The following is a 23,772-nucleotide window of genomic DNA, read 5'->3' as shown; positions in this document are numbered from 1 at the left end:
AGAATCAAGCCTATAATCCGCATATCAAAGAATAACCTCTATCAACGACATTTATATGCTTATATAAGACACCAGGGGTTACGTACTACATTCAGTTTCTATTGAAAATTAGGTCCTTCATCTCCTTTGTGACGTTGATTGGTATGTATCCAGCGGGTATGGTAAGTTGTAACATTGAAACATATTTGTTTTATTTATTTATTTTACCCTTTGCTATTGATCTATCAATTCTTCTGGTTTAATTTTTATACCATTACCAATAATTAATTTTTTTATATACTTGATGGTGCAGCCTGGTCACAGGTACTATTACCCACATCATCCATATCATCAACAAAATACTATATTCAACAAGGACTATAATAACATTGCAGAAAGAAATCCATATTTTGATAGAAGAATGATGGAACCACGTCATCAAGTTGAAGCTAATCGAGTTGGATATGATCGTTATGGAAGATTCGATTCAAATATTTCTTTCTATGGAAGAGTTGATCCTTACCCTAGCTACCAAGCTTACTATGATGGTGCTGTCTTCTTCTTCTTCGGGGTTCTTCTTGGAGTGGGTTTGGTGGTTGCATTGATGGGGAGTTATGGTGGAGTGGTGGCTTTGATGTTTGTTTGTTTTGTTCTTGTTGTTGCTCGTTGAGCTCTATTTTCCTTCCCTTTCTTTTTGAGTATGTCTTGTATTCTTGCTTCATTATGCAAGAATATTAATAAATCAGATGCTGCCCGGAGTTTTTGTGGGTTTAGAAGCATTTTAGTTTCTTTTGGTCATATTAACCTTTAAATGCATGGAATGTTATTATTTACGGTTGATCTTCAATCTTGAATATTAATGATTGATATATTAATTATGATTATGCTTTTAATTAATTAATTTATTTAATTGGGTATCATGTGGAGACTAATCCTAAAGTTGGGCATGACTGCAATATAGACAACAAGAATAATTAGAAGAGTGATTTGGGTCTTGCATGTAATAAGAAATACATGAGTATACTTTATCAATTTTGATGTGATATGTGAAAAATAAGGACTATATGTAAAGGCATACCACAAGGATAAGAAGTAAAAAATTGCAAGGACTAAAACAAAACAACAAAATAAGGATAAGTAAAAAATTATATATATTGAGAGGACTAAAACAAAACAAAAAAATAGTTAGAATGATTAAAACCAAAATGTTTGATATTCGCATGGACCATTTGCATAATTAGTGACTAAATGGGTCTTCACTCTAATAATTTTATTTTGAGTATTGTTTTAGTAACGACTATATTGGTAGTGGGAAAATTGTTAAGACCAAATGAGTCTTCACTAATAAATTCTTGCTTTCATTAAAAAAATTGATGAGTTATCGAAGAACATTTTAAATAGTAAAAAATCTATTACGGCTTAATCAAAGGTTATGAGTTCAAAATCGACCCTAAAAATATGCAGGGTTAAATTCCTCAATATGTTATTCTCAATTTCTTCCCCCTCACGGTTTGTCTTTCATCACAATCATATCTTACTCAAGGCAATTTGAAAATAAAAAACAACACGGAGGACGTTTCAATGTGTTTCCTTTCCAGCCAACAAGCGCAGGAATGGAGATGTTTGCAACTAGGGTTGGGAATAGGCCAGGCCGGCCTACAGGGGCCTATGGCCTGGCCTGTTTAAGTCTGGCCTGGCCTGGCCTGTTTATTAAAAAGGCTAGGCTTAGGCTTTTTAAAAAGCCTATTTAAGTAAATAGGCCAGGCTTAGGCTATCAAAAAAGCCTATGAAGCCTAATAGGCCGGCCTGTTTATGCATGTTAGGCTTCATAGTGGACTTTTTTAATAGGCTTTAAAGCTTTATAGTGAAATAGGCTTTTAAGGCCTTATAGTAGTGATAGACAAGTCCTACACTGAAATAGGCTTGGAGGCCTATTAAGCCTATTTAAAAGTAGCTAAAATGGAATGTTTAGTGACTTTAATAGTAAGTAGGCCTGTAAATAGGCTTTCAGGCCAGGCCAGGCTTTTAAATAGGCCAGGCCAGGCCAAAAAAATAGGCCTATGAAAGGCCATAGGCCAGGCTCAGGCCTGCAAAATTTTTCGTAGGCCAGGCTCAGGCCTATCAAAGCCTGGCTTGGCCTGGCCTATTCCCAACCCTATTTGCAACAATCCTCCATCCCCAATCAAGCACCAAATCAAATATAGTTTATTTGGCATTTTCCATTTTTCAATCATTCCGCATTGAGTATATAGGATAATAGCGATTAAAAAATTAAATCAACATACCAAAAAAAGATGTAGTCTAAATATAGAATTGCATATTTGCACGTGTTTGGTTTTTAAAGGCAATTTGTACGTGTTACTTAGATAATCACTCATAATAAAAACCTCTCAACAGAAAAATACTACGTAATAACAAATCTCTGGAATAATGTGGTATCAAAAAAATCTTGATAGTCAAAACACACTTTCCTATATTCTCAAATGAAATGCATAATTTGATTGTGTTTCAAAAATTTGCCATTTTTATATATTTGCATTAATATTTTCATAAAACCTCTCATGATTATGATTAAATATGTAGTATAATGTTTCGTTTTCTTGTTAAGTAGAGCTCACACATTTTAAATGTGGAGAAGTGATCAATTGAGTGTCCGGAGTTCGAACTCCGACCCTTGCATATAATATGTAATATCTCTGCCAACTGAACTAAGTTCATGTGGATGTTTCTTTTTTCTTTTTAGTAAAAGCCCAACATGATGTTAGTAAATTTTTCGCAGCTGATGTAAGATTTTTACATGTCATAAAACTATTTACACATAATTATAATAGGATCGTTTCCGCAGGGAGTTGCGTATTTCATAAGCATTTTCACAATATTTATCACATTAAGTGTTTGGGTATAAATTGTTTGTTTGTGTAAAACTATTTTCCTATTCGACATAAAAGTAAAATGAGAAGAGATAGGGCTATTTCGCTTGGGGTCAGAGATATCAACCAAGCGTAACAGATGCAATCTCTCGATCAAATAACGAATTCTAGCTTTTTAAACGATATTATCACAATCACTCGACAATATCATTCGCGTCCAAATGATATCGTTATTTCTAAGAGATTGTTTAAATGTCGATTTCTCATACATTTAAACAATCACAAAGTTGATTGGATCGTTTAATCGACGATTTCCCAACCGATTAAATGACCCAAAAGCATTAAGTTCGAGATAAAAAGTGATTATCAAATATTAACATCTATGTCTAGAGTGATAACTTAAGATAGATTGTTATTCTAGTTCTTAGACCCAAAAATATTGGTCAATATCATTTTGAATCTCAATAAAGCATTAAACATAAGATAACAACAATATTGAATAAATTAGCTAGAATCATATATTAAAATATCGAAAGATTACATAATAGCTTGTTTGAATACCTCAAAACCCACAAGGGTAGATGCAGCTACATATGTCTATGATAGCTTTGCAAAGGATGAAAAAGAGATGAAGATTCAATGCCTAAATTCATGATGTCTCAACAAATCTTGGGTTGAATCTACTCCTAACTACCTTGCTTTGTGTTTCTCTCTCTAAAAATGCCCCAACCTCTCTCTAAAAACCAGAAAATATCTAAGAGAAGAAAAACTCTTTAAATTGGGCAGAATTCGTGCCTGCACGCTTAAGCGTACAGGGGTCGCTTAAGCGTGCCTCCTGGAAATCTTCTGTTGATCAATTGGGAACATCCACGTGTGCCTTATCCACTTGCATCTTGATGAAGTTCGCTTGAGCGTGCTGATAGTGTACCGAAAGCGTACATGAAGGTTGGCTACCAGAACTTGCACGCTTAAGCGTACAAGAGGACGCTTAAGCGTATAAGAGGACGCTTAAGCGTGCTCTCTGAATCTTGTAAGCGAACCAAAAGCGTGCTGATAGCGAACATGAAGGTTGGCAACTGGAACTTGCACGCTTAAACGGACATGAGGACGCTTAAGCGTGCTCTCTGAATCTGGGAAGCGTGCCAACAACGTAGAAAAAGTTGCTCTCGACATTTGGTACGCTTACGCGTGCTGAGGACGCTTAAACGTACTGCTCTTTGGTTCATTGGCCTCTTTCTTGTTCCTTGCTTGTCGTTTCCTGCATAAAAGGTGAATATCAGGCATGTAAAGCATAAATGGTAAAAGAACACAATTTAGTAGCTTTTCCTTAGATAACTTGCAGAACAAGTCACTAAAATGCCTAGATTAACACATAAAATATGTTACTTTTGAGCACTTATCAGCAGCTTGGTAACAAGTTATATCCACGTTAATCTTATATAAAATTTTATATGGATGATTAATTGGTCTCTAAATTCATTATAATCCTTAAAAATTGAAGAAGACAAACTAGCATTCGAAATTGATATCGGAGAGAATTGAAATATTGAAATCAACACAATCCAATATCTTAAATCAAGACCATAAATCCTACCAATTCAAATGTGTTTTTAGTTTAAATATATTAATTTGTGTTGATTCAACTTTTTTTTTTAAGTAGGTTAGCGGTTAATTAGAATTCACCTTTTAAAATGAATGAATAAGTTGATGTGTCTTTAGTTCGAACCCGTGGCTTTAGTTCTAACTCGACCTCTACATATAACAATGCATTGTCTTTTTCAATCGATTTAACATCGGTATAAAATATCAATCAATCTATTTCAATAAAATAATGACATAGTAAGATTTGATTGCCCAATAAAACAGGTAATGAATGATAATGTTCTCAAAAAAAAGGTAATAATAATAATAATAAAAGCACAAAATTTGAAAAGGGTAATATTTTGTCAAACAAAAATAAAAGGAAATAAAATAAATTTAGAAACGATATGATTTTGATGATAGTCCAAATTTGTTAGCGAAAAAAGCGCATCGTGGGTATAGTCAGTCCTTTCACTACGTGTTGCACCAAATCAACAATAAATCCACCACCATTCACAACAACAACGTATTTTCAGGAACAACAATGATGTCGTCGTGTAATTCTTCTCCGTGTGCAGCGTGCAAGATTCAGCGTCGAAAATGCACTAAGGAATGCATTTTTGCACCCTATTTTCCGCCGGAAAATCCTCAAAAGTTTACCTACGTCCACAAAGTCTTCGGTGCTAGCAACGTGGCAAAGTTACTCAACGAGGTTGATGCTTCTCAACGTGAAGATGCTGTTAAGTCTTTAGCTTATGAAGCAGAAGCGCGTTTGAGAGATCCTGTTTATGGTTGTGTTGGTCTTATTTCACATCTTCAGAATAAGCTTAAGAATTTGCAGAATGAACTTAACGTTGCTAAGAAAGAACTTGCTACTTATGTTGGTCCTCAGATCATGCTTCCTACTCCGATGACGGCGGTGTCGAGTTCTTATTTTTCTGTTACTTCTTCTTCTGTTCATCAACAGCGTCAAGAGTTTTTCACTTTCAATGCTGAAAACTCGTTTTCTAATAACTTTCAGATGAACCCTTTTCAGAATCAGTTAATGGTTTCATCATCACAGGCACAATCTTCACAACCCATCAACCCATTTTTGTCAAAGAAGGTTTTCAAGGCTGAAAGGGACAACCTTGGAGAGGGTATGATCACTGTTTCATCTATTTTATTTATTTACTTACCATTTTTGCCCTTTTTAGGTTTTGATATTTGAATGGTTCTGTTAGGTAATCTTATATGATGATCTTCATAGTTTTCAACACTTTTATGGTGAAAGTTTCAATTTTTAAGGGTTTAGTGAAAGGTTCATTCATTGGTATTCCATTCATCATAGTTATGCTGAAAGCTTCAATTTTTAAGGGTTTGTTGAAGTGTTCATTCATTGGTTCCTATTCATCATAGTTATATTATGATGTTCTTTACAGTTTTCAAAGCTTATATGGAGGAGGAGAGACAGAATAATAAATTAGGCCTTTGAAATTTATAGAAACTTTCTAGTTAGAACCATGATTTGTGTATTCACTATTAAAACTCGTTCTCATCATTCCTTTTTCATTTTATGGCCTTTATTGTCATGGATTTCCTGTAATTAATGTTAATTAATCAAGGGTTAGTACTATATGAAAACCCATATGTCAAAACTTTAGTTCATTGGAGACAAATCAACAAAGGTCAATCATACATTATCAAAAGCCTATATTCAGCTCGCTCTAATACTTTTATTGATGTACCAATATTTATTGAACAAATGATCATGAATGATATACTATAAGGGTACTTACAATGGTGAATGTATCACCTATTTGGACGGTCTAAGCATCCTTTCCTAAAAAAAAAGTTTAATTGATAGGAACTCTTCTATTTTATTTGTGTACATTATGAGTCAATTTTGACATATATACTTTCTGTTTATGTACTTCAAATGCTTTATTAATATTTATGTCCATTATGAGTCAATTAATTACAACCTTAATTTTCTTTCTAATGTTAATTGATTCTGATTTTCTTGTGCAGCTTAATCCTTACCGGTTTGAGGCAAACAAGTGCAAAGAACCAAAAAGTGATACAAGTTTGCAGTATAAGAAAGGAGGCTGGGAGAGATATATAGGGTAGGGGTATGAGACTAACAAATCCTGCACTGTATTTTGAGTTTGAACTTTTCTGGACATGATTTTCAAGGTAGATATTTTAGAATAGGGATCAACATTTTGAGAACGGTTTTTCTATGGTAGTACTCAACTGAGCTTTTATCCTTTTTAGACAAATATATATTATCGAAATTTAAAACCTTTTCTTGATATTCAATAATGCTACCAACACACAATTTTCTACACTTTCTTTGATTTGATAAAATTCACATAGATCACATATAAATTTGGTGAGACTCATTTGAATTTTAACCAATAAAAAATAATGTGTTGAAAAATATGTATTAAAATGGAGCAGTGCTATCAAGCACGACATAACATAATAGCTGACGACAACACACGACTCTAAAAACTAGTGGATGGCACACGATGCATGGGAGGGGAGAGAATAAAATTAGTATTGTACAGTTCGCATAGGTTGTAATTGTAACGTGTCTTTTTCGTGCTTGATTGATGTTGTGCCAACAAGCAATATTCATTATGTGGAGTTCCCCAAAATCATAACTATATAGCCATATGGTGCACAAGTGAGATTTTTTTTTAATGAAATGTTTGGTATGAAGTGCCTAGATGGTTGTGAGTTGAATTGTTGTTTGAATATCGATTCATCTCATTTTGGTGTTAGTCTCTCTGAGGACTTGAGCTAGCTATAGAAAGGGTTGGACATTTGATGTTTCGACCTACTTGTAATGATATCTAAAATGAATCTTGTTCAGAGCAAAGAGTGAAGAGAATATCAATTAAGGTCTAAACGTTTTCTAACACTCATGTAACACGTAATTTTCTCTTCATCTCCCCTTATTCATCACATCTTCAACATTATGCATAAACCAAACTCATGACAAAGTCTTTATACCAATTAAGGTCTTCTCCACATTTTCAAAGTCATCGTTAAACATGATGTTGTTTCTCATAATCCAAATACACCATGTTGGGGCAAGCCAAATCAATCCCTTAACCTTCTTACAATTTTTTCCTTTGATCACCTAACTTAACAGCAAGAAATGTGAATGATCAGTTACCAAAGTGAGCCTTCACCACCTATCCAATTAAAAACAACATACCACACCTTCACATCAAATTCACATTAGAAAAATATATGGATGCAAGACTCAACCTCCCTGAAGCATATGACATGAGAAAATTTAAAAATTACTCTTCTCTATTTTATTTTGATAGGTTTTCCCCACACTTAACAAATCTACCCCTGCATTTGTTTTCTTCACAAAAAGATATGAAACTATCATTCCTTAATGTAAAGCGGACAGACGAATACATTAGTATTTGTCTTCCGATTAGTAAGTATAAAAATTGTTGCTTATCACATGTTTTGGAAACACTTCAAAAACCATTGCATGTAGTGAGTTTTAAGCACATATTTTCATCCGTTGTGAAGTTGATGGGCCACATTTTGAAAAAATGTTGCCTCTCCTACTTTACTTTTCGGGAATTATTTAACCGATGTTAAGAAGGTTGTTCACACTTAAATAATTGTTGCCTATTGTATTTTATGGGAACGATTTTTAGCTATGCTAAACAAAGTGTTGCCTAAAGTCCCCGAAGATGAAATTGGGAAATTGTCCAATCAAAGTTAGCTTAATTGACATGTTTGTCCATTGAACTAGATATTGACGAATTGCTTGCCTTTCCTGTAACGTGTAAATCCTAGCTATCTAACACCTATCCTAGTTGAACAACATATGCTGGTTGGAGATGAAAATCGGTTTGAAGATTGGCTTAAATGGAAAAGGATTCTATGGCCCTTTATAAGTTAATAAACATGGAAAATAAGATGCAATTTGGATGTGGGTTGTAGCAACAGTTTATAAGATACATCTTTATACTTTAAGGTGTGTTCATGTCTGTTGTTCATAAATTTTAGAGAAATAGCCTCAAGTCTGTTGAAGTTGCATTTTTAGGTGTCCTCGTGTTTGTAATGCAACTTCTCTTGAGGCAGAATTTTGTGCTTGTCTATTTGCTATGGAAAGGGCTTCTGAGATGTGTTATGAGGATATTTGGATAGAGACTGATTCTCTGAGTGTGGTAAAGGCTTACAATACAGGTGAAGGTGTTCCTTGGCGTATGCAAGCTAGATGACTCAATTGTCTTCATTTTTGTAGTCATATTAGATGTAAATTTACTCATGTTTTTAGGGAAGGCAACATGGTTGCTGATGCTTTGGCCAAAAAATTGTCAAAGCCTTGCTTTGTATTCTTCCCAAAGAGGGGATTCCCCTTCTGCTTTTGTTGTTTCTTTGCTTGCTAGGGACTCTCTAGGGTTACCTTTTTTCTAGGGTCTCTATGGATTAATGTTGTAAGTGGTTCAGGCAGCTCCTGATGTTTCCTTTAGTGCATTTTTAGCTTTATCAAAAAAAGTAATTTTTAATTTCTATTTTTGAAGGTGTTGAGGGTTGCTTGTCGAGAAAATTCCAGTGCCCGTAATATATTAAGCAGTGGCCCTATTTTGAAACTCTTAAACCTTTGACTTCAATCGTTATAGATTTTTTTATTACCACGACAATTTATGTGTGGACAGACAACACCAATTCCATAAAGTATGCAAAATCAATGGCTTTGTAAACTTCATTTTGGGGTATGCAGCTGTTGTGTTTTAGGACTGTAAAATATTGGTAAGAAAAGAGTTACCATGCCAACAAAAAAGCATCATAGCTCAAGGAGGAAAACGAACTCTAACTGACCATTTCATTTCTCTTTTCCGCTTTGTAACATCTATGTTGATTTGGACCTTATTCTCACTTCGTTAAATCTACCCAAACATTCCTTTGCAGACTGTAGCAGGCATACTCATGAGTAGTATTCATGCAATCCTACATTAGTGATGTATTGAGCCCAGAAGGGTGGTTAAAGTGGATTAGGAGTCCAATTTATTTGAACAGATTATATTATTCTTAGTACAACAACAAATACAAGAATGATTGGTCGTTTATGTTTGAAAAGTTTTTAAGTTGGTCCTTTATGTTTAAAAAGTTTTATGTTGGTCTTAAATGTGACTAACGTTTTGGACCAATTTGAAACTTTTAAAATATAAGGAACCAAATTAAAACTTTTAAAACATAAGGGAACAACTTGAAACCTAAAATAAACTTAAGGGACCAACCATGCAATTAAGTTAATTTATAACGAGATCAGGGGAGGACCTACATTAAAAAAATTATTGATACTACTAGAAATTTTTTTGTAGTGACTAAATTTCGGTCGTTAAAACATAAAAGTCGGTCACTAAATTGTTTAGCGAGTAAATAGTAATCAAAATTTTAGTCGCTAAAGGCATAAAATATAAACATCAGTCACTATTTCGGTCAATTTTAAATATATATTTTACATTCGGTTGCTATTTCGGTCACAAATGTTGCACTTCTTTGTTTGTTACAATTGTTTCTTTTTGTTGCTATTTGTTTAGTTACACTAAAAATTTATTCCTAAGTCAATCCCTGAATGAAATTTTCAATGACCAACTCTGGAATAAATATGCAGTTGTGTCGTATCCTGTGACGTCTGGATACGAGATACGATACTGCACCGATACGTTAATACGGGAAAATTTCAAAAATCAAGATACGATACGGCTGGGATACGTTAATAAAAAAAAATTATATAATTAAATGTATAATATAATTATAATCTTTTTTTAATATGCAAATATATTAACAAACACAAGAAATTAGACTCGTAGCACATTAACATAAATATAAATAATATTGACGATTAAGAGAGTGGTGATTAGTCAATTACATATGCAAAATATATAAAAAAGAGCACCGTTATATCAATGTTATATTATATCCAAAATGTCAAGTGAGAGGACTTCTTAATATGAGAGATGAGAGGATTAAATCCCAGCCATTAGATTAATCTTTAATATGAGAATTAATTTTTATAACAGCACCGTAATATTCATCCTTTCCCTATTTCCTTTCTTCCTTAAAAAAAAAAAAAAAAAAAAAAAAACTCTCCTGCTGCATCTTGTCTCTGTTGCGATTGTTATTCCTTTCAATTGATTGCAATTACAAACATGGAACGATGTTAAAAAAGTTATTTTCCATTAGCAACTTATGTTGTGTTTGTGTTTGTTTATTCCCTCAGTGATTCTCTGTTCTTGCCAAAGAAATTGAAAAAGTTGTTTTTCCCCAAAAATAAAATGCTAATATCATGTCAACTCAATAACAAAGTGTGAGCCAACAATTATTTGCTTCAACAAGAAGATTTATTCATTCTGGAGATAAAAAGATGAAGTAAAAGCAAGCCTAAGAGAATTTACAAAAAAAAAAAAAAAAAAAAAAAAAAAAGAGCTTGAAGATACAGGATCCAATTGCGGTGCATCTTCGGTGAAAACCAATTCAATTATTACACAAAGGCAGACAACAGATAAGAATGGAAGGTCACATGAGCAATAGAGGTTATGACGGTGCATCAACCTTTCGAATTCCTTTGAACCAACAATGGAGACATGGAGGAAAGTAAGATTTTGATTATGGGTGTCTCTGCGTGACTTAGTTTTGCAAAAAATTACAGATATTGTGTTGTGAAGATTTAGATGATACCAGATCTAAGGTGTTCACAAGATGAGATTAAAACATGGAACAATTTCTAGAAAAATGAACAAACAAGAGAAACCCAAGCGTGCAGCTAGTTAGAGAAGACGAAAGACCAGCATGTGCCTTTTTTAATATATAAACCGTTGATATTAATCCAATTCAATCCAATGGCCAGCATTTAGTCCTCTCATCTCTCATTTTAAGAGTCCTCTCATTTGATATGCCCTCATATATATATATAAGCAATATAATGTTTTTATTCTTATTTTAAAAAAAAAACACAGAAATCAAAATAATATAAAAAAAACACAAGTATCCGTGCGTATTGGGACGTATCGGTAAATTATTTTCTTAAAAAATAAAATATAATATTTGGATACTCTCCCGATACGTATCGGGAAGTATCGGGCAGGTATCGATGCAGGATACGCATTACAAGAATTGAAAGTAATTACAACCAAAAAATTCCGAGGAAATTTGGTTTCTCGCTAAAATAAAGGTTTTCCGAGGAACTATTTCCTCGGTATGCTCGTGTCAGGAATCTCCGACCCATTCCCTACATAATCAATTTAACACGGTTTTCAAGATTACATACCGAGGACAATGTTTCTCGGAATACATGTTGTCATTGTATTCTTTATTACATGATACAATATTGAAATTTAGAAAGAAGAAGAAAGAAAAAAAACTGAACGTGCTCCATCATCTCTCTTAAGTGAGACACCATGCTCCATCTCACCTATACCTCACAAAACCTCCAGTTTTGAGCAATTGAAGTTTTGCATGTATCTTTTTCTTCTCAAACCCTTTAATAGAAGCTAAAAAGAATCAAGGTGAGTTGACATTCTTCAATTTTCGTTTTTGATTTTTTGCTGAACCCACAAAACCCTTTTTTCCCAAAATTCCATTTTCCCTTTTAATTGAATCTCATTTTTCCCTTTTTGATTTCGTTTTTTAAATTGGTTAGTGGATTATAGGCCGAAGATACTTATTTGTGGTGGTAGTTCTTATCTTAGAGAATGAGATTATGCAAGGTTTAAGAAGATTGCTGATAAGGAAATTGCGAGTCCATTTGATTAATGTGATATTGTTACACACTTCAGATTTTTCATTATTTGTGTTGTTGTTACACACTTCTTCCATTTTGTTCATTATCTATGTTGATGTTACAAACTTCTTTCATTTTGTTCTGATTATGTTCAATTTTTTGATGCAAAATTTGTCAAAAAATAGTTTTTTTTTAGTGTGAGAAATTAGTAAAATTATGTTGTTTGAGTGTTGAGTTATTTGAAATTTAAAAATAAAATTGATGCTTTTTTGAAATTTGAAAATAATATTGGTGGTCTTTTAAAAATTTGAAATTCAAAAGTTTTGGCACACAAAAAAATAATTATATTTTTTTTCTGCAATTAAATACATTTCGAGGACAAAATTTTTCGGAAACGCTAGTCACTTTAGTGACAGCTTTTGCAGATGTGTCAATCTGTGGGGCAGTTGTCAAATCATTATTCCGAGGACATATTTTCTCAGAAACTAAAGTTCCTCGGTAATAGGATTGCAACCAACTATTTTTTCAGGACATGGGTTCCTCGGAAAAAATTATCATTCCGAGGAGATATGGACGATTTCCAAAAAGTTTTGTGCCTTCAATAATTTCTTGTAGTTACGGTACGTCATCCATTTTGAAGTATCGGGGCTTCACAGGTCGTATCTATATGATTGCAGAGAACAAATGAATGTTGAACCAAATGAAAGGTAGCATATATACTTAAGCCACAGGTAAATAGTGGCTAAATTTCTGGAAACCTTTCCACTAGTATTCCGGTTTTCAAGTCCTTTTGGTTCTATTAACAAATAAAATTCCTCCTGGTTCTGGGTGGCAATAGTTCAAAGTATAGGAATCTACATATTAACTGTGACTAAATTTCCGAAAACCTTTCCCAAAAGATTATTCTTCGCAATTTTGTCCTCTAGAAAGCTTTCCCAAAATAGCAATTTTGTCCCTGGCAATTTATTCAATTCAATTTCGAAAAACTTGTACATACCAAAAATATTTTGTGGGATTAATATCAAATGACATAAGGGTAAAATTGATATTTTTTTTATGGTTTGTTGTAGTGATGAAGGTATAAGTGTGGGGATATAGAAATTTTCCTTTAACATTCAAACGAGAGTTTAAGGTAGGTTTTTATCAAAAAAGAGATAGTGTATATTTCACCTAGGGGACCCTTGTTATATAAGTGTCATGGATAGGGTTCAAAGCCTAAAAAACATTTAATTTAAGTGGTTGCTATAGATGTAGTACAAACCACGAATCACCATGTGTTGAATATCATAGGGTCCTGATTTGGTTATGAGCGTAGTCCCCTGCTTCATGTGATGGTGTATACTTGAGTTGTTTCTTGTAAGGAGATCGTATAATTGGACCTAATTGGTAATCATATTGGATATGTGGAATGTTTGAGAGAATTCTATTTGTTTTCATATTATTTAGTTGTTATGAAACATCGACAAATTTGTTTCTCCGATTTTAAAGGAGTAAATAGTCAATTTTTCTTTAAAATTGTAAGTTTTATCAATTACCCCCTGAAATGAACAAAACTTCAATTACCCCCTGAAATTGCATAACGTTAATCAATTTACTCCTCCGTCAAATTTTCTGTTAACTGTTTACGGTTATGATCAAATACCCCCCTGAAATTTTACACTTATGTGCAAAATGCCCTCTAAACTTAAAAATTTAGATTTTTTTTCTTACCAAAAATCATACATTTAGTTCTTCAAGTAGTATATTGTACCTATTGTCATAAAAATTCTATTCACAAGAAAATGAATGAATATATGCTAAAGAAATCATGGTTTTGTCATGTGCAGCTTTTTCATTCATATTTCATATTTATCAACAAAGAGCAAGATAATTTTTTTACAAAGAAGGTAAAACTAAAAACCAAACATTAAAAAGATATCAAACTGTTGAAATAAACCAAGACAAGAATGCCATAGCAGCAGAAAATTGATATCTATCACATAACTTTGTAGTACAATGTGATATACCGACTTCATGCAGAAGGTCTATAACATAATCTATTTAACATGTTGCAGCTAATAGATATGATATTTCCTGCATTATAAAAATTATATCATTAATTAAGTTGCAAATTCACAAACCTAAGCCTTGTTTCTTCTTCCTTATGCAGATATTAACCTATGAATTTTCTTTATGGACACACAATTATCAAAGACTTGTGTACTTTATGACTGCATACTCTAACATAATTATCAACTTGTGTAAAAAAAGTCTTCTAAATATGTATATATTTAAAACACTTGAGAGCAACATATCTTCCATAAAAGATTTATATGACCAATATCTACATAAACATACATTCCATAAAGATTTATATGATCAATAATTGTTAATTGTTTGCCTTTAATATCTTTTGAGTCTAAAGATAAAAAAAAACAAAAAAAAACAAGTTTAGGGGACGTTTTGCACATAAGTGCAAAATTTCAGGGGGGGGTATTTGATCATAACCGAAAACAGTTAACAGAAAAAATTGACGGAGAGGGTAAATTGATTAACGTTATTCAATTTCAGGGGGTAATTGAAGTTTTGTTAATTTCAGGGTGGTAATTGACGAAACCTACAATTTTAGGAAGGAAATTAATTATTTACTGGATTTTAAAGTTTTTCCACGTAATAATCCTTGTATGTGGTGTGTTTCTTAATTATTCTATATATATTTTATTTTGAAAAATTTGGAATTCGACCCAAGGACGCGTCTCATTTAAATACAAAACAAAGATTTGTTTGGACTAACCCGCTGAAATTGAAATCAAGGAAATCAAACTTAAGAATTAGTCTATGTTATTTATTTATTTTTGCCAAAATGGCACTAGGTTTAAAGTTCGGATATCTCCCCCTTCCAAAGCACATGAGTAACCAAACCTTGCCAAAATAATTTCAGAAGTGATTGTTAACGTCCACTTTAAAAGGAAGAAACAGAGACAAAGACAGAACAATGTCCTGCCAAACACGGAATGTACATATAGCCACTTACAAAGGATAAAACTAGGTCAATGGTGGAAAATATGCAAAAATAACACTATTAACTCCCTATACACTGCCAAGTGTGTTCCATTTCAACCACCCTAACAATCAATCATCATCATATAATAGTATATATGCAAAACCATGCAAAATTATATTATTATCTAGTATTAGATCATAATAACTAATTTTCTTACACATTAATTAATTTCTACACTCCTCTATCACATATCTTTATCTCTCATTTTTCAATTACACACCTATTACATTATTTTCTCCTCAAAGTGTGATTACCATAAGGGGTGAGAAATTAATCATCATACACACATATTTTTAATGAATGATTACATAATAGAACAAGCATTTGGATTTTCATCACTGAACATTTCAACATAGCTATCATCAAAGGTGGACTCTTTTATGTTGGAAGTGTCGCCAACCTTTCTAACCATATTAGGAGGTGCTTTCTTATCATAGGCTTGTGAAATATAAGGATGAGCCACCATAGTGTATGGAACATAAGGCCAAAGCTCAACCTTCTTCTTTGTAGATTGAGCAGCTTTCAACACTTTCTTTGGTTCAACATATCCACTCACCGTTACTTTCTGCTGCTTCAAGTCCACATCCACTTTCTTAGCTCCTGTTCAAATTTCAATTAATTTCCAATAAATGAACTAAAAACAATAAGGGCAACCTGGTGCACTAAAGCTTCCGCATACGTAAGGTCTGCGAGGGGTCCCACCATTTAGTGTATTGTACACAGTCTTACCCTGTTTTTTTACACAAGAGGCTCTTTACACGATTTGAACTTGTGACCTTTCATGTCACATGACAACAACTTTACCAGCTGCATCAAGGTTTCCGCTCAAATAAACTAAAAACAATAATGCATAATTTTAAATTGCGGTCTGCAACCACAATTGCGCAATATAAAAGTTTTAGAGATTTCTACAACAGCGTCGCAACTGCAATTGCTGCCACATCGATCGTATTTTACTGCAATATCAAGACTTGCAACGTAACTGCGACTGCAACCGCAATTTAAAATGATGTGATGATTTTAAGGAGTGATTTGAAGCATAGAAGAAAAGAAAAAGTACCTTTAACACCAGAAAGAACATGCTTAACCTTGCGAGCACAACCTTCACAGTCCATTCTGATTTTAAGAGATACAGTTTGAGTTTGCTTCTTCTTTTTCTTTTTTGTGCTACTGAGTAAATCAGACAAGTATTCTAAAGTACCTTGTACCCCCATTTTTCTACTTCTTCTTTCTTTCCTTCACAATGATATGCTAGCTTGCTCTTATAATTCAAGAAATAAATTACTTTGGCCTTTGTTTATATATATATATAAAGACATAGAGAGTGACACAACAGAACCGACCACTCTAGTTTGTTCAAGTATAAGAACAAAATTATGGCTTGATTTGAATAAAAAAATTGACTGATTGAAGTGTCTGAAAATATAGAAAGGACATGAGAGTTAAATAATTGACAATGTAAATGTCTTAAGTTCCTTGCTTTCTTTGACTTTACATATATGTGTACGTATATATTTGTGTGTATTTAGTATTTTACATGTCCTGGTCACCCTACAGGTGGACAAATAATGTACATACATATTGTATATGGAGGTGAATCTATTTCATATATATTCAATAATTAATATATAGATTTGTTGGGCTGTCTCAGTCCTGCTAGAATATTCTAAGATTTGAATTGAAATTCAATTGCCACCTTAATGAAAACCAAAAATAATACCACCTTACTTGTAAGTTCATAACTAAAGAACATAACATGAAATTTAAAAGAAGGGTAGTATATATTTTCTCAATTTTGTGGAATATATCCATCAAATTTTTGTAAAGTGTGAGTTAGAAGAAGTAATGTATTGAATGAAAAAATGAGTGTTGAGTAATAATATATAAACGAGAGAACTCGTATACACGATAGATTTACTAAAATGACAAACCTACTCTAATATCAAACATGCACTTAGCTCAATATAATGATCCTCGTGTAATTTAAGCTCAATATAATGGTGCAGAGTTGGTAAGCCATAAATATATTATATGTATCATTAGTCAAAACAAAATGCGGATTTGCCTCCATAATTAAGGATTCAATTCAATTGTATGCATTAGAATTACTACTTTGGAGAAAAAAAAAGAGTTTAATGCTTCAAGTACACGAGATTTACATCATGATAACCAAAAGTTATGAAAAAATCCACCTAATTTTTTGTAACAATATGCATGAATAATTGATAATCTATAGCCTTGGATGGCATCTGGATTTGACAAGTTGCAGAAAGGTGTGGCTGATACTTGCTGATGGTTACATCAATGGTAGATTTGCAAGCCAAATGGCAGCATGAAGTTCATAATTTGTCCAGTAGCAATTGTCCACTTATGAAATTACATGGTTGATTAATTGATTGAGGAGTCTAAATAACTTTTATATTATATATTTGAAGGATATCTCCCACTCGCATTAAATAAGAAACATTCAACACTAAACACTTGGGGCATTTTTGGATTCACGGTTTAAAAGAATACACTTTTTTTTTTGAATTACGAATAATATAAGATGTTTTGTTAAAATAATTTCGGTGTGATTAAAGTATAATACGATTATTTATCATAAATTTTTAATTCAAACATAAATTTAATGAGTTTGGGGATAGGGTGTTGTGACAAGTGGCTGCTTATGAATGAATAATACATCTTTGAGTATTTTAATTTCGATTAGGAGATGTGTTGTACCTCCATGAAATTGATATTGTCCCCTCTTCTTTATCTCCAATTCCATTGATTGCTATTTCTTTCAAAACTTTAATTTTTATGCATTGTTTGTGTAAAAATAAATAAAAATTGTCAAATATTTTAGTGGTTAAAAATTCACTATTAAAATGAATAGAATGAAGGATTTGAAGTCCTAAATATGTTATATGATATCTCCACCAATTAATCTATACTCATAGAAACCGTGTAAAAATACATTATATTAATCAGATATAATTTCAAAAATGGTTAAGATAAAAACAAAATATTTTTTATGATCTACAGAGTAAAAAGTACTTCATAATCTAATAATCTTTCAATAAGACAATATTGTATCTAAGAAAGACTAAAAAAGCCCTATCTATTAGGCAGACAGGTATATCTCATTCAAGAGCTATTCAATTAGGAGGATGTCACTCTTGAGTGTTTTATTGCACAAAAGAAACTTAAATTATATATGAAAGTCCAAATTCAGGGGCCACCCCACTTTATAATAAAGAGTAGAGACTACTCAGTCCAATTATGATTTGACATAATAAAATTTATCAGGTAAAATTCTTAAAATACCAAATCTCAATAAGCTTAACTCAGCTGATAAGAACATTATATTATATATGTAGGGATTGATGTTCGAACTTCTGAAACTTTCACTATTTATCTTAAAAGATGAATTTATAATCACTAAACTACTCGATAAAAAATCGAGTGTCTAGATATATGATGGGAGATTTTGAAATTACAAAGAAAATTCACGTTGAAGTTGAAGTTGAAGCTGAAGCTATCAATAGTAACTTCTAATTTTTATGGTGGGAAAGCATACAATCATGGGGCGACGGTGATGAAATGTGAATCCAAAATTCCAAATATAAATTAAATGTTTAGAAATGAAAATTGTAAGCTTAGTTTATAAATTATTCATGCAGTTTTTTATCATCTTAATTATACTTAAGAGCTTATTAGATGCAATTTTAGGCACATCAAATTTTATGTGAAGCTGGACCACGACATTTACATAAAATAACATTATGATATTTGTCTTATTATATATCGTATATCTATATGAGTGATGATTTTCCTATGTATCTGTTGTGTACAACGTCAAACTACCTTGGCATAGCAAACTTTATTAAATTATTCAAATTTTGGATTTTTATTTTAGTTGCTTGTGTCATGGCAAAGTAGATCGCTAAATTGGCGTTGGTAACGTACGCATCAAGAAAAAGAGGCATACATACGTGTACTATACTACCAAAAAATTGAATTGTAGGTACTTATAATTTATCATTAAAATCGTTAATTACGAAATTTAAAATTAATAAAAGTGTGATATTTGTGTTTAGATTGAGAGATGCCTATCTTCTAAAGCTAGCTGAAAAATCCATATTTGCTATTTGACTAGCACTAGCAGCATGTGATGATCAATGAGTTGTATATATCATTGCTACTTGCTATTCAGCACTATCAACTCCCCTACAGTGTGATTACAAGCACGTTTGTGCATCAGATTTTGCCTTTTTAGGCATAGAATTATGAGTGTAAGTGCTGACTTTGTGATGCCTCTATAGTCTATATATACAGCTGAAACTGAAACTATGCACCCGTTAGATTTGAGTAAACTATATATCATTTTAATCATTAAAATTGAATTGGATGATTAATTTCTCATTAACATTTCCCTAAAATTAATTAGAAGCTCTAAACTTGTTTGGATTTAAGGGCATGTTTTAATTGAACATATTTATTACATAAAATTAGTGAGATTGTTTGACTGAATTTACCGAAATTAAACAACTTATGACATGCTCGGTTTTTTTCCAGCTTATTTTCATTAGTTCTCCAAGATAGATTACAAAAACAACTTTACCATATACAAAAATAATTTGATTATATTTTATCTTTTGTTATAATTTATAAATATAACTTTATGCACAAGTGTTTATCATGATAAATGCTAGGGGTGTAAGTGGTTCGGACAAAATCGATGAAACCGAAAATTCAAACCAAACCAACTTAAGTCGATCTAGTTCGGTTCTTGGTTTTTAATTTTGAAATTCGAAGAACCGATGAACCGAACCGATGCTAACCTCACTCCCCATTTTAGTAATATTATACCTCCTCATATACACTTATGATTAAGCTCAAAATTAAAGGTCAGCATAAAATACTCCACAATTCATTCACTTTCTCACATCATCATCTCATCTCATCGCTCACACTCTATTTCGTTTCTGGTAAAAAAGAATACTAGCCGCTAGTCACACCTAACCCATTGTTCCTCACCACCGCTGGGATCGTCCATCTCTTGTTAGTTTTTTTATGTTAGTTATACAAAGTAATTTGAAAAACAGAGAACATAGAAAATAAAGTTCTATGAAATATTTGAGTATGTTGTATGCATGAAATACAAATTTCTGAAAATATAATTTTTTTTTAATTGTATTTTCAAACAAACCGATCAACCGAACCGATCTAAACCAAACCAAACCAACTAGTTTGGTTCGGTTTCTTTTTTGAAAAACAGTAAAAACCAAACCGAACTGATGAAGATTTCATTGGTTCAGACATTTTCATTGATTCGGACAATTTTTTGACCAAAAATCGACAAAAAAAACTATGTTTTGCCAAGAACAGTTCTAAATTTTAATAAACTTTTGGCATACTGGCCCAATTTGGCAGTGTCTTAAAGTTGGATTTTATTTTTAATTTTATTCTTGATAAATATAGTTGATTTTTTTTTTCTTCAGGAAGTTGGATTTTATTAAAACAACAATAAATTGTAAAAAAAAAAACTTCTTTGATTATTTTGGTATTCGACCCACCAGCTTATATTTCTCCATCTCATTTCATATGAGACTTTATTTTTTAGGGTTAAATAAGTTTTTAGTTTTTATAAAAATCTCAAATCTTATTTTTAGTCACTCTAAAAATTTTCGGCAAATTTTTGTTCTCTAATGTTCTTTGTCATGATTTTTTTTGTCTCTTTTAAATAAATTCATTTGTATTCTTTGAAATTTTGAATTATTTTTTGGAGTCTTATTTAATACATTATATAAATCTCTCTAGTAAAAGTTTAAACTTTTTAATGAGAGATAAATTAAATATGACTTTTTAAGTTGCAAAAGTTTAAATTTTTTGCAAGGGATAAATTCAATATGACTTTTTAAATTTTTAGCACTTAAAAATTCATATTTTCTTCAAATTGTAAATTTTTATGGTAGAGATTTATATAACATTTTAAATATTTTTATAAAAAATTCATTAAAAAATATGAATGATAGACATGAGTTGATTTAAAAACAAAGATCAAATATCATGACAGAAAATATCTGGAGGACCAAAACTTGTTGAAAAAAATTAGAGACACTAAAACCAAAGTTTGAGATTTTTTACAGTGAAAAAAACTTATTTAACCTTATTTTTCAATACTTTCCTAGTCTCTCTTTTTTTTAGAGTAATACTTTCCTAGTCTCTTTTTTTTTTTTTTGACAAGTACTTTCCTAGTCTCTTAGTAAAGTTTAATTGTACTTGCATCATATTTTTTTCCCAAAACTTTCTTTTACGGTTGATTTTTAATTGTGAGCTTATTTTCTTTTGAATTTCAACTCAGCCGAACGGTTGTTATGAAAATTGCTTCTTAGGCCCCTCCAATTTCTCACAAGCACTTCAAATTTCCAAATACCCCTCTCAATTTGTAACGCCCGATCGTTGGTGTTCATGAGTAACATATTGATCCCGTGTTCAGGAGTTACCTACCAATCCCATGATCAGAAGGTAAACGGCGATATGTCCTAAACATAGAAGCAGAACACGTAACACAAGTGGTTTGTGAAACAATTCTTTGTCATACACGCTCAAATACACTTAAACACATTCAAGCACAACACATTCAACACTCAAAATTCATTCAACATTCAAAATGACATTAAATGTATGACATTGAACTAATTTCAAACACAAGCAGAAGTTCCACCATCATATGCCATCTAAACGTTTGTGGTGGTTATCGTGGGGGTGGGTCCTATGGTGGTGATGGAGCGTGTGGCAACTCACCATGCTCCTCATACTCATAATGTTGTTCATATTCATACTACTTTGCGGCATACGATGACTCCAAAGCCTATGAAGACACTACAACCAATAAAGTGGTGGCATCAGCGTCGTCTGATAACCCGCGTACGACAGCCTTCTTTAGGTGGAGGATTAGTTGCATCACGCTCTTTGCATATGGAGTTGTGTTGGGATGGTTTTTCGAGTCTCAACCTACCAATGTCGTCATTCATATCTATAACAACCAACAGAAAAATATTAATTAAACATTCTTTGAAGTATTTTATCAAACGCCTAGAGCACAAAATAAACATATGATTTGTCATTGTGTTATTTCAATTCTTAAACTACCACATAGCACTAATACTTAATTTAAGTTGCATTAACGGTCAAATCACCCTAGTAATTAATCAACAACAACTTAAATAATGAAACAATATTCAAATCAAAATCATATTTACGAACTTCAAAAAACACTAACATATAAAATGCGAAGGAATGTGTATGCTTGGAGATTTTGAATATTTATTTGTTCTTTAAGTTTGATTTCTTGCTTGAATTTGACATTTTTTTGGGGTTTAATTTGTTGGAGTAGAGAAGGAAAGTATTAGAAAATGGGTTTGAAACATAAATGGTGGTTCTGTTTCAATATGTATCAGTGTGCATCGAGTAGTAACTCCCGAACTTCAGCAATCGAGAGTTAACTCATGAACCGTTTGAAAGTTACGAACCGAGAGAGGTATTTTTGGTAGTTTGAGGGGCCTATGAGCAATGGAATGGGCCTGATGAGTAATTTCCTACATGTATTCCCTGTGTTCAACGTGGAGGCCCAGTTTGATGAGTACACTTTTAAAAAAATATACTAGTCACCCTCTTAACTAATCACCATACCCCCACTGCAATGGTATGCATCTAAAAGGTTCAACGCAATTATTCTTAGGGTCATCTAATATCAAAGCTATTTAAGAATATGACATGAAGGATCAATAAACAAGCCAAGACAACTGAGGTGACCATACCGAATTCGACCTCCAACACCGTCTAAGGTGATACCTCGTATGAGAAAGAACCTTACACAATGTCTTAGGTTTTGGGAACCACCTCAGATATTAACAAAGTGTCAACATGTTGCACTGTCTTAAACCATAAGCAACTTCTAGATAGCTACCATGCCGTTCCTATTTACATAAGCATCATTTGAATTGGATTGGTGTCCTCGACTATCTCAGGTTTAGATTAATTGGTAAGAGAACGTAAGATCATTTAGCATGCACACCATATATTATTTGTCTAATTTAGAGCTAAAAACAAGATCATGATAGTTCTCTTGAGGTAGCCAAGTAACCTACATGCAGTATTATTCTTGGACTTCTGCATGTCGTGAAATATTTCCAGCAAAATAATAACATAGTAAGAAGTACCCTACCCAGTAGAAAATTGATTTGGAAGGGACCAATAATAATGTCACGGAGGGGGCGGAGGCGATTAATAAGGACTTTGTTTATGATTTTGTAAACAATGTTGCAAATGCTAATTGGGCATAGGTTCTTAAAGGTGGTGGAATGAATGTCAACTTTAGGTATAAGGGTATTAGAGATAGATGGATCAACGTAACTTGAGGAAAAGACATTATTAACCAAGTTAAAGATGTCATCGCTCATAATGTGCCAATATTTCTTAAAGAATATGCATTGGAAGCCATCAGGTTCTGGAGCTTTGAAAGGATTCATCGAGTTCTTTGGTAATGGAGTTGATGAGAGATG

The 23,772-nt window shown here is 32.4% G+C and overlaps 2 protein-coding genes across 2 annotated transcripts; one reads left to right on the top strand and one right to left on the bottom strand.

Moving 5' to 3' along the window:
- The first annotated feature begins 4,932 nt into the window (after window positions 1-4,932).
- Window positions 4,933-8,671, top strand: LOC25489402 (LOB domain-containing protein 11). The gene is made up of 3 exons (XM_024778951.2): window positions 4,933-5,580; window positions 6,441-6,535; window positions 8,494-8,671. The coding sequence occupies exons 1-3, from the start codon at window positions 4,975-4,977 to the stop codon at window positions 8,669-8,671; spliced, it is 879 nt and encodes a 292-aa protein (XP_024634719.1). The 5' UTR covers window positions 4,933-4,974.
- Window positions 8,672-15,313: 6,642 nt separating this feature from the next.
- On the bottom strand, window positions 15,314-16,702 carry LOC25489401 (heavy metal-associated isoprenylated plant protein 24). The gene is made up of 2 exons (XM_013605378.2): window positions 16,281-16,702; window positions 15,314-15,820 (listed from the first exon to the last, which is right to left on the bottom strand). The coding sequence occupies exons 1-2, from the start codon at window positions 16,432-16,434 to the stop codon at window positions 15,525-15,527; spliced, it is 450 nt and encodes a 149-aa protein (XP_013460832.1). The 5' UTR covers window positions 16,435-16,702; the 3' UTR covers window positions 15,314-15,524.
- Window positions 16,703-23,772: the final 7,070 nt, after the last annotated feature.

This window comes from Medicago truncatula, chromosome 3 (genome assembly GCF_003473485.1).
Source record: "Medicago truncatula cultivar Jemalong A17 chromosome 3, MtrunA17r5.0-ANR, whole genome shotgun sequence".
NCBI lineage: Eukaryota > Viridiplantae > Streptophyta > Magnoliopsida > Fabales > Fabaceae > Medicago > Medicago truncatula.
The sequence above is the reverse complement of the archived record's forward strand: the minus strand, read 5'-3'. Positions and strand labels throughout refer to the sequence as shown.

What these genes read in the sequence shown, in the direction of transcription:
- LOC25489402 (XM_024778951.2), top strand. Translation starts at nt 4,975, where the DNA reads ATGATGTCGTCGTGTAATTCTTCTCCGTGTGCAGCGTGCAAGATTCAG. An exon ending in TTGGAGAGGGTATGATCACT is followed by an intron (nt 5,581 to 6,440) that starts GTTTCATCTATT and finishes TTTCTTGTGCAG; the next exon opens with CTTAATCCTTACCGGTTTGA. An exon ending in GGCTGGGAGAGATATATAGG is followed by an intron (nt 6,536 to 8,493) that starts GTAGGGGTATGA and finishes TTGCATTTTTAG; the next exon opens with GTGTCCTCGTGTTTGTAATG.
- LOC25489401 (XM_013605378.2), bottom strand. Translation starts at nt 16,434, where the DNA reads ATGGGGGTACAAGGTACTTTAGAATACTTGTCTGATTTACTCAGTAGC. An exon ending in TGTTCTTTCTGGTGTTAAAG is followed by an intron (nt 15,821 to 16,280) that starts GTACTTTTTCTT and finishes AAATTTGAACAG; the next exon opens with GAGCTAAGAAAGTGGATGTG.